The sequence below is a fragment of the Aythya marila genome, assembly GCF_965140915.1.
Source record: "Aythya marila genome assembly, chromosome: 1".
NCBI lineage: Eukaryota > Metazoa > Chordata > Aves > Anseriformes > Anatidae > Aythya > Aythya marila.
Genome location: NC_139042.1, coordinates 92,120,399 through 92,132,683, shown reverse-complemented (window position 1 = coordinate 92,132,683; position 12,285 = coordinate 92,120,399). Strand labels below are relative to the sequence as shown.

At 44.2% G+C, this 12,285-nt stretch overlaps 1 protein-coding gene across 1 annotated transcript; it reads left to right on the top strand.

Moving 5' to 3' along the window:
- The first annotated feature begins 122 nt into the window (after window positions 1-122).
- NDUFV3 (NADH:ubiquinone oxidoreductase subunit V3) lies at window positions 123-7,674 on the top strand. Its single transcript, XM_082765498.1, has 3 exons — window positions 123-2,677; window positions 3,297-4,259; window positions 7,405-7,674. The coding sequence occupies exons 2-3, from the start codon at window positions 3,302-3,304 to the stop codon at window positions 7,569-7,571; spliced, it is 1,125 nt and encodes a 374-aa protein (XP_082621624.1). The 5' UTR covers window positions 123-2,677; window positions 3,297-3,301; the 3' UTR covers window positions 7,572-7,674.
- Window positions 7,675-12,285: the final 4,611 nt, after the last annotated feature.

Sequence of the window (12,285 nt, the reverse complement as noted above, 5' to 3'; positions counted from 1 at the left end):
GGTGTTTTGCAGGTGCTGCGGCTGGACCCCCCCGCGCCCCGATGTGCGCCCTCATCGGCGGCGCTGTGCACCCGGCCGGTGGGCTCCGGGACGCCGGCGGACAGCAGTAAGGCACCACAGAGCCTCGTCCCGGCCTCAAACCCAAAAAGCAGCCCTCCTGCGGGCCCCTGCGGGCCGAGGGGGGAGCTGCCTGCACGGTGGGGCTTGCGCGGTTAGCTGCCCCTGGGGCTGTCCCCGCTGGCAGCGCGGGGGGCTTGGGTTATGGATAAATAACCCTAAATAGGCTGCAAGAGCTTGGGAACCCCCACAGCCCTTCCTGGTTGTCTTTCCCCTTCGTATGTTAGCCGCTGTCATGCTTGAGGAGTCATCGTTATGTTTGTCCTAACATATAGACAGGCTTTGCGAGGTGCCACAAGCACAAGCTTGATGGAAACGAGCGTAGCAGCATACTTCTTATTTATTTATTTATTTATTCATTTATTTAAACTGAGGTGTGGTTTTGACCTTCAGACATTTATTTATTTATTTATTTAAACTGAGGCGTGGTTTTGACCTTCAGACGTTCCCCCTTTGCCTTCTGAAATGCTGGGATGATGCGGTTCAAAAGGCAGCGCGCTTGGCTGGAAGAGAGAAGAGCTCCCAAGGCACGAGTATCTGCTGCAGGCTGCAGAGAGGCACCGTGGGCCTGTTGTATTCAGTTTAATTCCAATGCTTCTTAACCCCGTAGGTTTGCAAGCCCGGTAAGATGTAGGCCTGGGTTTGGCTGCCAAAGTGCATTCAGTGTTCAGGAGTATTTGAACCGCTTCTGACCAAAATCAACGTACAAACACAGATTTCAAAGAAAAGATAATGTACAAAATGCCTTTTGGATGTACATAGAGGCTCGTTGGTTCAATGAGTAGGATTTTCGTCCCAAATTAAAGATCTAGGTGCTTAAACAGCACAGTTTCACGGGACCATACGTGGGAGCAATCAGACTTGTTGACAGGTATTGAAAAGATGACTGGAGGAGTAGCTGAATGCAGACTTCTGGCTTCTAATGTTTGCCTCTTAAATACCAAGGCAAATAAAAGCTTGGATTGAGAAAGGCATTTCTGCGTAGATTGATGTAGGCCTGTCTGAATAACAAACTGCTTCTTACTGTAGCTTATTTTATGCATTACTTTCAGCATATTTGCTCTGTATTTGTAGCAGCAGTTTTTAAATTCATTGTCCTGCAGCTCTGATTTCAGAAGGTGCCAGGAGACCTATTAGTCTACCTCTTTCAGCCAGCTGCTTTCCCTGCAAACGATTATCTTTAGTCAAGATGTATAGGATGCAGCTGCCTCTTTCAGATTCTGTCTGGAGCAAGCTATACACATTTTCTTTGCTCTGAGAAAATGGTCATGTTTACTAATGAAGTCAGTGATGGGAGTTGACCTGTAAGTTCTGGATGCCACCTTTCTGAGTGTGAATGTGTTTTAAACATGCTCCAGTAACGATACTAGTGATACAACCCTGTTCCATTTGGGAATAATATTCTCTTTTGGGATGTGTTCTTCTGACAGAGTCAGTTTAGCAATAGCCACCTACAAATCAGGTAATACAAAGCTTGAAACACCCTAATTAAAGCGTCAGTACCAATTGTATTGCACTTGATGCTTATGAGTGGAAATGTGCCTTTTCAACATTTCCAAACATTACTGTTTAAACTATTTTTTTTGCAGCGAAACTTCCTCTTAATGCTCAGTTTGAATGCTGTCTACCTCCTTGATTTCTTGGGATATCATAGTATTAACACTTCTTCAGCTTTTGCGCAGGTTTTGCTTGTCTGTCTTCCCTTTGGGCATTCTTATGTTCTCCCTGTGCAGTTCCTCGAAGAACATTTCAGCCTGGAGCGACGCTTTCTCAAGTATTAGTTTATACAGACTGCTGTGTTTGGCTGCATCTGTTAGCTGGCAGGCAGGCTTCCCCTGAAGGTCACTACCCATTCTGTATTCTGAGTTCTGTATTTCTTTTGTTAAATAACTTTGCTTCTAATTCCACGTATTTGCCTCTTCTGTGGTGTTTTCAGTTTGACATTGCTAAAGACTTGCTTCTATTCAGCGCTACTTATGGTATCACCGTAGGTCATACAAGGTATTACTGTAAAATACTAGGAAGGGGGAAAACTGCATCTAGCTCATGGTCCAGCACAGTAGGTCTGGACTCCCAAACTGTGCAGATATATCCACACAATAGACTGGAAGTCTGCTGAATTACCCTGCAGGTTGGAAATGGTGCAACTCCTGGACTCAGCTCTGCTGTAGCAAATTTCCATGGTGGTGTGGCTTCTTAATATGCTCCCAGACCTTTTGGTCCTGCTGTTTTTTCTAACAACAACAGTACATGTTGTTGATCAGCCTCTCAAGGACATCACTGGCATGGACTTCCAAGAGGTGTTTGATACACTGTGTGAGGGCCTGAAAGTTGCTGCTTCCTCTTCAACTGTTTGCTCCTTCTCTGGAGAATTCAGCTTAATGAAGGTGTCTGTGGGAGAGAAGAAATAAAGACAGGCTACCGTGAAGCACCAGGAAGTCTTCTAACACTTCCTTATGAAGAGGTCTCAGACTAAAAATAAGAAGTGGAGATAGTGAAGACTGGAGGAGATGGAGTCTTGGGGAAATTGAGTGAAGCTGTGTTAGATGCAATTCAGTTGGTAGGTCATGTGGACCCATCAGCAAGTAATACTTCCATGTATGGCCTCGGGTGTCTCTTACTCTGGTACTAGTCCCTTGGGAGTCATCCCTCCCTACTGCTTAAAAGATAACTATTGCAAAAGGCTGGCTATTGCTGTGTCTGTTTACTGTGTCTTCTGGTCTGCTGGCCTCTTCACTGGCAAACATTGTCTCTGTAACAACAGAGCTCAACTAACAAGCTATCTTAATGCTCATCTGAGGTAAGAAGGTGTGTCTGTAAAGCATTTCCACTGATGCAGAGTTGAAGCACAGAGAAAAACAGCTCATGTAAGGAGTCTGACAAAGCAAGGAGCAAAAGGTGTTATTTCCTGAGTCCCAGCATCATAGCAGCAGAAACCGTTCGATGCTAACTAGAGCTCTGTTGTCTTTAACTTAAAATGCCTTAAAGCTTTCTGCTTCATAATGTCCGTATTTAGTATAAGTTCTTTCGATTTGCTTTTTTGACACGTTGCTGTTTTTGCTTTTCAATTTGCTTTTCATGACCCATCATGTCAAAAAGTTAAAATGATATGACTAAGATCGTTAATTAACAGGGATGTCAGGTATAACGATGATAATCCTCTTTGTGCCGTTTCCTAGATGTAATGACACCTCAGGGAAGCACCAAGCTGCTAGCCACGAAGGCAACAGTTGAATTTCCTAAAACGTTGTCTTCTAGCTCAGAGTCTCCAACTGAAGGTGAGACAATATCTAGTACTAATCTCAAGGAAGCTTCAAAACCTTCTGATGAAGATCGGAGAGCGTTGATGTCAAGAAAAACTGTGGTTGCATTTCCTCAGCGCGAAATTGGTTCTTCCATTGTGGAGGAGAAACACACTAGAGCTGCAACAGGAGGAGGCATGAGGAAAGAAGTAGCTGAAGAAGAAGAAAGCTCATCTTCATCCAGCTCAGATTCAGATTCTAGCTCAGATTCTGAAGGAGAAGATGATGAGGATGATTCAGAAGCTCCCATTAAAACCAGAGTGGAGTTTCCTAGACGAGACTCCAAAATTTCTGAGAAAGTAACAACAAATGCATCAAAGCTACCAAAGGGTAACTTGTCCCAGAAACGCCACAAAGAATCTGGAGCTAAGAAGAAGCCAAGCAAAACAGAACCAGATGTATCTACCATCAAGCAGATGGCATTTTCTAAAACACCAGTCGGTCATAAAACATCAAAATCCAAGGCAAGAGACCCCAACGTAAAACCGGCTCCGAAAGAAGCGGATCAGCAGAAGCTGGCCTTAGAACCACACTTGGATGAACACCAAGCCCTGGCAGACTCCACTCTTAAATCCGATTATTTGGAGGAAAAGGCCGCTGGAGCCCAGGTAGCAACGACTCAGCTGAAAGCTCCACCAGTGGCTCAGGAAGACAAAAAGCCAAAGCTGGTGTCCAGAGGGGAAGCAAAAAGGGTAAAGGAGGCACAGGAGTCAGAAGCAGTAGAAGTAACTTCTAGACAAGAAGAGGAGACTTCTGAAAGCGCGGTGTTGGTGATGGGTACAAAGGAGGAGACCATACAGGAAGCAGGTGACCAAGCTGGAGAAAGCAGCACAACAGAGGGTACACCTTTACATTGTTTGAACTGTGTTGATTCTTCTGGGCTAGGGTGTATGTTTTTCTTTTTTAATAGTTTCCAAATCTCTGTTTGTGATTCTTTGATCTCTGTATGTACTGAAGCTAATGGTGTAGCAGCGACTTTCTGGAAGAGAAATTCTTACGCATTACTAATTGTTACAAGAGCTTCATAACACTCAGTTTGCACTTATGTTGTGAAAGGAAGCAGTCTTTGCTGTAATTACAGTTTTACAAGCCAGTTGTTATTTATAAAATGAAAACGAGATTATGAACAAAATCATGGGGTTTATATGACAAAGCTTGCTTTCCCTTTTCTTTTTTTTTTTTTTTTTTCTCAGAAGGATTTGGTAGCTGCTTTTTTCCTCAGCTAAATTTGGTATCATCTGATTTCTGTTTAAATCCAGCTCTCCCTCCCCCTCTCCTTCCTGCCTGTTCTTTCCCAAACTCTTGCAGTGCTTCAGATTTCAGGAGACGTCAAGAAATCATAATGTAATGCCAGGAACGGAAGTTGGTTCTGAGATTGGTGGATTTCTCCCTAGCTGCACTCCATTAACTTACCCTTTTTAGTTGCCACCAGTCCCGTTGACTTTCTTCCTGATCTCATTCTGCGTATTTCAATAGTAAATGCCCCTCTCTCTTGATCTCTTATGACTTTCCATGTTTGGCATCCAGCTTAGGCAGCGTACCGTTCTTCTCTGTAAAGCTGTGGGGATAACATCCTTCAAGTGACGTCCTTGCAGAAGAGGCCCCGGGGATCTTAGTGGACAGCAGGTGGAACCAGCAGCAAGCCCTGGCAGCAAAGACGCCCGGTGGTGTCCTGTGCTGCATTCGGAGTGCCACCAGCAGGTGGAGAGAGGTGATTCTCCCTTCTCAGCACCAGTGCGACCACTCCAGGGCACTGGGTCCAGTTCTGGGCACTACGAGAGGCATGGGGAGACTTGAATACGAGTAGGAGGACTTGGTCTTGAACTGCGCTAATGATTCAAGGTGGAGATCATGGCACTTTGTCGATGTACAAAACAGCCTCCCCTGCTCTGGTGCTGTAAATCCAGAATAAGATTAAGCCCACGTGGCAAGCTTGCCCCGCAGACCTATAAAATAACCACGTCTCAGACACACAGCCACGCCAGCAGCAAAACCTTTTTGATAGACCTGGTTATGCTGGAAGAAGCACTTGTGCCTTTGAGGCCCTCTTGCTCTGTGGAGCTGGTAGGGCTGTGCAGGGTGGTGCGGGTGGGTTCACGCTCCTTTACTGCTGGTGAAACACCTCTGGGTCTCTTGAGAGCAGCAGAGTGCAACCTAGCTGTGCTGCTCAGCAGCAGCACTGCTGTCTTCAGGGTATCTTGTTCCCCCTTTTGAGGCCGCCTTTGAAAACAGCTACTGCTTTCCCACGTTTAATGTTCACAGCTAATGATACCTCCTGTGCTCTTTTGCTCATCTGCAAGCTCTGCAGCAAGCGTGCTGAAGATGTAGAAGCAATTCTTCTCCTTACAGACCTAGACGTTCAGGTGATGTCATCCGCTTTGTAGAGCAGGCAGTACCAAGCAGTCAGCAAAAACTGCTGACTTGAACTGCTGAAGAAGTAGCAAAATAGCAGCGTGGCAACTCAGAAATACATCTCTGATTCATTTTGGAAGAACATCCTGTGAAATCCGTGCTCTTTAAGGGAGAAAGCAGGGAAGAAGTCTGAAGTGTGGGGAGGATGATCTCAGGGATAAATTTCTCCTTTGAGAAGCCAAGTACAGTGTATTTGGGCAGGAAAAATGAGACTCCATCTGCTTTTCTTCCTGAGCATCTGTCTCTTAATTTGGAACAACTGTTTCTTGCAGGTTGAACGTACGCTTGCCTACGCCTGCTTGTTCTTGGGGCTGTTTGCAGCCAAGACAGCATCATCTGGCTTTTATACGTGTAGCGGTGTCTCCTGTGAGCCGCCTCAGTAGGAACGGAGCAGTGGGCTCGGGGTATTTCCTTTCGTAGGCTGTGCGTTGTTTTTGCTGGAAGCAGGGCTTACTCCGTGCCAATTTATAAGCAAGTCTTGCTGAATTTTAAGCATACACGCTCTTAAACTGGTAGCATTTTGCACTGCAGTAATTGTGTCATAATTAAAGGGAAATTCTGGTGTTCGGTTGCCTGAGTTCCCGCGTTTTTATTGCAGGGTGTAGCATTACAAAAAGGAGCTTAATGCGATCTAACATAAGCCACCACATGCAAATTTAAACAAGGAAGCTTTTCACTAGATTATGCTTATGTCTTTCCTATTGTTAAAACTCTGGGAGGATGAGAATAAATTAATATTGGGAATAAAGCTTTATTTCTTGCAATTTCCTTGGTTGTAAAATCAGCCCATAACAGGAACCTTTTATGTAAATAGTACTGCCTGTATTTGCATAATATTCTAAAAGTCTAAGAATTAATGTTGGTTTTAATGTGAAGTAAGGAGTTCTGAATAGCTTTATTAGATTACTCTTTTAGGAGGAAGAGCTGATTACAAAGTTTAGAAGATTGTATTGCAATTAATTCTTTCTCAGAGAAAGAAAATGTTCATCAAAGGCTCTTGTTCTATTATTGTTCAGTATAACCACATGTGAAATTAAACTGTGAAGATCTTAATAACTCCGTCACTTTTCCCCATGGAAAAAAAAAAAAAAAGATCAATCTGTAAGGTAGTTCTAATAGCTGTATCTCATGGTCTGACATGATATATCATTGCTGCTGCTTCTTTGCCTCTTCTGGCTCGCTAAGGATGTCACCTACTGTTCTGGCTCAAGTGAAAACCAAAGCAACTGTGAAAGAGCCAGGAAACGCAGACATGCCTTCAAAATGTAAATGAGTGTTCTGCCCAGTCCTCCCCCAGCATTAGGTGCTAGTTTGGATTTAAAACCCTGTGCTGTATGAGGTGACCTGCACCATTTCCCATTCCCCTGCTGCATACTGCTGCGCTTCTTTACTGAGTTCTGCTGGCACCTTGTATGATCCTAAACTTATCCCTTTGTTATTGCTGCTGACTTTTTTCTTTTAAATATTGCCTGAATGTGGGGTCTGAAAATACATGAAGGTTGGCTCAGCAATTAAGGATATTGCCCTCTGTAGTAGCATCTTTATAGTCACTGGTTACTATTTGTTTTCACAGAGCCTGCAGCAGCTGCTCAGCCTGCTCCTGAAGAATTTGATAATTCTACCTACAAGAACCTCCAGCATCACGAGTACAATATATACACCTTCGTTGATTCTGTTGTGGTTCTCTCAAAATTCAGGCAGCCGCAGCCATCTTCTGGAAGACCATCACCAAGGCACTGAACGAACCACATTTAAAACAAATGTGCAGATCATATGATAAAAAAACCTTCTATTTAGCTCTGATGTAGAACCTATTACAAATCAATAAACGTGTGATAACTTCTGTTCGTGCTTTTGAACAGTTCTTCTTGGCTCTTGGAGTCCCTCACTTCTTGATTTTTGTCATCAAGCAACAGATCAATGAATCATCAGTGAATAAAAATAGCTTTTTTACCCCTCAGTGTGCATGTAAATATACATACGTACGTACATGTTTATAAAAAAAGAGTGTAAAACTGTTCTGAATTTTCAGTGTTTTCAAATTTTTGATATTTCAGCACTGTGTCAAGGAAAGTAATGGCTTTTGTGGATGTGTCTGTTCAGTATGTGCCATGATGTTAGCAGGTATTACCACCATATTATCAGCAGGTATTATCACCATAATGTGGTAAGCTGCTCTCCTTGCACACAAATGTGTTCCCGGCTTTACAGGGGTTACATCGAGTCTGGATTTGAATTTTTATTCCTTTGCTCTAAACAGGGTAAGTAGTACTTGTCTCTTGTGGCAACGGTGTATGTGTGTTAGTAGATGAATGTAAATTTATGTAATGTGGCTGAGACATCTCAAAACCTGTGTCAGTGTAAAGGGAGAACACCATCTTCTGCTGAAGGTTCTGGCATCCAGGTTCTGCAGTAATTAAAGCTATATAAAATATCAGAGAATCTCACGGGGCCGTTACTAATGATTTATACTATGCTGATTACACTTTGAGAAATAACTTACTTCTATGGCTAGAATCGCTTGAATGTTATTTAAACGTGTGGGGAAAAACAGCAAAATGGTAAAATCAGCTCCTCATGCTAATTGTTCAGTGGGACTGCTGCTGTTCCCACTTATTTTTTTCCACGATTAAAACTAACATGGCTGCCCAGCTTCACTCTCGCTCTGCAGAAAATGTGAGACATGAGGCACTTCTCAATATACGTTATCAGCAGTTGCAGTTGGTCTCAGTAAATTTTGTATTTCCATCCTATTAGTAACAGTCTCCTGCCCTCTGGGAAAGCTGCCTTGATGACCACCAGCTGTTGTGGGTTTGGTTCCATTTTGGCTTTTTGTTCGTTTTGTGTTTTTTTGGTGTTAATTGGTCTTCGAGCAGTTGTACTTGCAACAGCTCCAGCATTTTCCATCACCTGTCTGTATTCTTTCAAGCAGCAGAATATGCGAGATCAAAGGGAACGTGGAGTCAGCGTTAGCAGTCTATCTGGCTAGTGGGCATGAATCCCTGGGTGCAATTACTAGAACAGCTATTTTATACTCAGACTTGGCAAAAATATGGTCAGAAGGATCAAGAGGCCTACATCAATCTGCTGCTCCGAGTTTCGAGTCAGAAACCTCTGGCGAGCGGTTTTATTGTCCTGTAAAAACTAAAAAGCATATTACTGACTCCAGCTATGAAATTTAAAATCAGCAAAAGCATAAATCCGCGTGCTGAGGAATAAAGAGCAGAGAGTCACTCGGAGCCACGAGTGGCAGCGCATACGCTGCACTTGTAAAAGGGCAAGAAATCTGCCGTTAGCGTTAAAAAGATGAAAGAATGAGGAAATGGCTCTTCGAAACGAGCTCCCTGACACTTCCCTTATGAAGGGCCCAGCGGAGGGCCGCGCTCAGGCTGCCGTGCTGTCGTGCACCGAGGCTCGGCGCAGCAACGCGAGCCCTGGCGTTTCGCTCTGTGCCGGTGCCGAAATGTATTCCTGCTCGCTTGTTTTGTGATGACAGGAGGAGGCTGCGAGCTGTCAGAGGGAATCCAAACAGTGGAAGCAAAAATCAGATGCTGCCCGCTAATATGCTGATGTGTTGGCGGAGTCTGCTCGCGGTAGCTGTGATCGCTCGCTGTTCCCAGTCGCCTCGCCTGCTTTTTATTTCTGAGGAGGGCTGGTGTTATAAACACTGAGTTAACCAGCTAAGGAGTGGGTTGAAACTGAAGTCTCTTGTTTTCACCCGTTTCCTACGCTTTCCTGAGCTGGATGTGTAGCAGTATTTGAACCCATATCGAGATGAGGCCTTTCGCTAGCCCTTTTTCATAGCTATAGGAAAAAAAAAAAAAAAAGATGAATGCCTTTTGTATCTGTGCAACCCTATCTGAGTGTCTGGTGGTGGTCTTAGCCACACCTCTAAAATCGAGCTGGAATGTAAGGTCAAGGAACTTCATAACCTTTCTGGTACATGCGGTGCGTGTCTCGCATGCGTTTTGCTCAGTGAACAGCCTGACTGCCCTGGCGCGGGGGGATAATATAAGGAAGGGCACAGCTCAGGCTTTTCCCCACTGTTGTGTTTCCCTGGACTTCAAGGAAAAAAGCTTCGTTTTTTGGTGCTTGACTCCTATCAGATGGCATTGTGTTTGAGTCATGTGCTAACATTTAAATTCCAGGCAGGATGTGATACAATATGCTCGTATGCTGCGATGTTATGAGAATGAGCGACTTTGTCTTGCTGTGCTCGGCACTTGTCAGATGCAGTCAGGAACCTTGTTTTAAAGAATGTGTAATCCAGGATATTCACATAATTCCTGGAAACCCTCACATGTGAAAGAAAGAAACCGAGTCACGGCACAGGCCTTGTGAAAAGCAGCTTTATAGAATCGGTGTAACTTCACAAGTGGGGTTTTCAGTGTAGATGGTGTGTTACTGTGGGAGTACACGAAAATCCAGAATGGGAATTCACTAACTTCTCATTAAAAAGATGAAACTCCTACTTGCCTTGTTCAAGGGAGTGATTTTTCTAACCTCAAATCCTCTGAATCTCTTCTAGCGTAGCAAACAACTTTCCTGCTAGTAAAATTGCTTTCAATAATTCCCTTGCACATGGATCCTTCAAAATTCATTTATGAACTGGACAGCAGTTGAAAACCCCAAATCTGAGGTCCAAAAGTAGTAATGAAAGCAGAGCTTGAGCTGATCACTTCAGGCATTGTAAAGTCAAGGGTTTTTTTTGGCTGTCCTTGTGCCTCCTCTGGCATCCAGTCATGGTAACCAGTGCAATCTACAAGGCCATCTGCAAGATTTATTTTAAATTTGGGAGATGAGCCTTTTAGCTGGTCCACTTACAAATCTTCCAAAGCATGTCCCCAGCTTTCAACAAAACATGCTCAATGCAATTGAGCAAATGCAAAAAAAATGCAATTGCTCTGGTTGCCTGTAAACTCACGGGCCATAAAATACCTGCCTTTAGTCTTTTCTCCCACCACATGAGATGCTACTGGCAAAGCCACTTGTACAATTACGTTGTCTACATTTACATGTGAAGAATAAACAGTGAGAAGTTTGAAGGCTATCTGAAGGTAGTTCTTCCTTTAGCTGCTCATGGTGACGGGAACACGAGTTAAGAAGAGTCTTTAGGCTGTCCAAGTCTGCTGAAGCAGACTGCTGTAGCAGAGTAGGACTTTTCAGCTTTTTGCTGATCAGAGTCCTCCAGCTCACAAAAGGGGCTCTGGTGGGATTTTGTGGTCTTTGTGGCTTTGGGGATGCTTGTGAGAGCAGCCATTTGTCTGTACCAAATGATTTTATTTGCTGGTGGGCCCAGTCAGTTACTACTCCTGTCCTGTGAGAAAGGTAGTAGAAAACATGCACATGCTATCCTGTAGGATCATAACCTTAGAATCACGAAAATTGAGGTTGGAAGTGACCCCTTGAGATGATCAGTCCTCTGCTCTGCAGCAGGTGCAATGAGATCACGTTGTCCTGGGCCCTGGCTGGCTGAGTTTTGAGTATCTCCAAGGCTGGAGCTCCCATAGTCTCTCTGGTTACCTCCAGCGTTCCAACATCACCACAATTTAAAACAAGACACAGCTAACAAAAAAAAAAAATAAAAAAATCCCAAGCCATCCCATCATGAGAGTTAACTGCAAAATAGAGTAAGAGGGACGCAGCTCTGTAAATCTGTCGCCCCACAGAATACAGCCTATGGGCTGTGTGTTAACTCCTTCCTAAGGCTCCCAGAGCCCCTGCCAGGTATCTGAGTTAAAATTAGTGCCTAAAATTCTTAGCAGCAGTCTCGGTTTCTCCAGTCTGACATGCGCTTCAGCCGGCAGTACCCCTTTCCAAATCTGAGTGTTTTGTCGAGTCTGGAGAGTTCCTAAAGCAGTTAATATCCAGTTGGTTAGAAGTGACCTAATTAGGATTATTTGCGCCTTCTGGTTTTGTTGGTTGGGTCTGTGACGTGTTTTCTCTTTCTGTCTTATCTCCCCCCATCATTATGAGGTGCTTATGGTATTACACTTTGCTGTTTGCAGAGTGGAGACGGATACACTCGGTTTCCAAAATCTATGACAGCATGTTTCCAGCCCTGGAGAGGGAACATGCAAGCCAAGACACCTTGTACTAGGCAAATGCCATTGCCCTCTATCAAAGGAGGGGGCAACAGTTACTTTTCCCTGGGGATTTGGAAAAGGACTTGAAAGAGCCACCCCTTCAAGCTTTCATGTCTCATTTTCATGCGCTCTTTTGTCCTAGAAGCATCTCCTATGCTTAATTTAGTTTAAAATCGTGCCAGACCAGACCTTTCTAAACTGCACTGACGCTTCCCCAGCTCCCCTGGGGTGTCCTTAAAAGCGGCCTATATTCTGTTATACTAGGACGGGGATAATTGTGAGGAAAGAAACTCAGACGATAGAAAACAGAAGGCTAACGTAGCAGCTGGGAGCAAGGATGGCCCTCATGGCTCAGGTGTGGGGCTGGC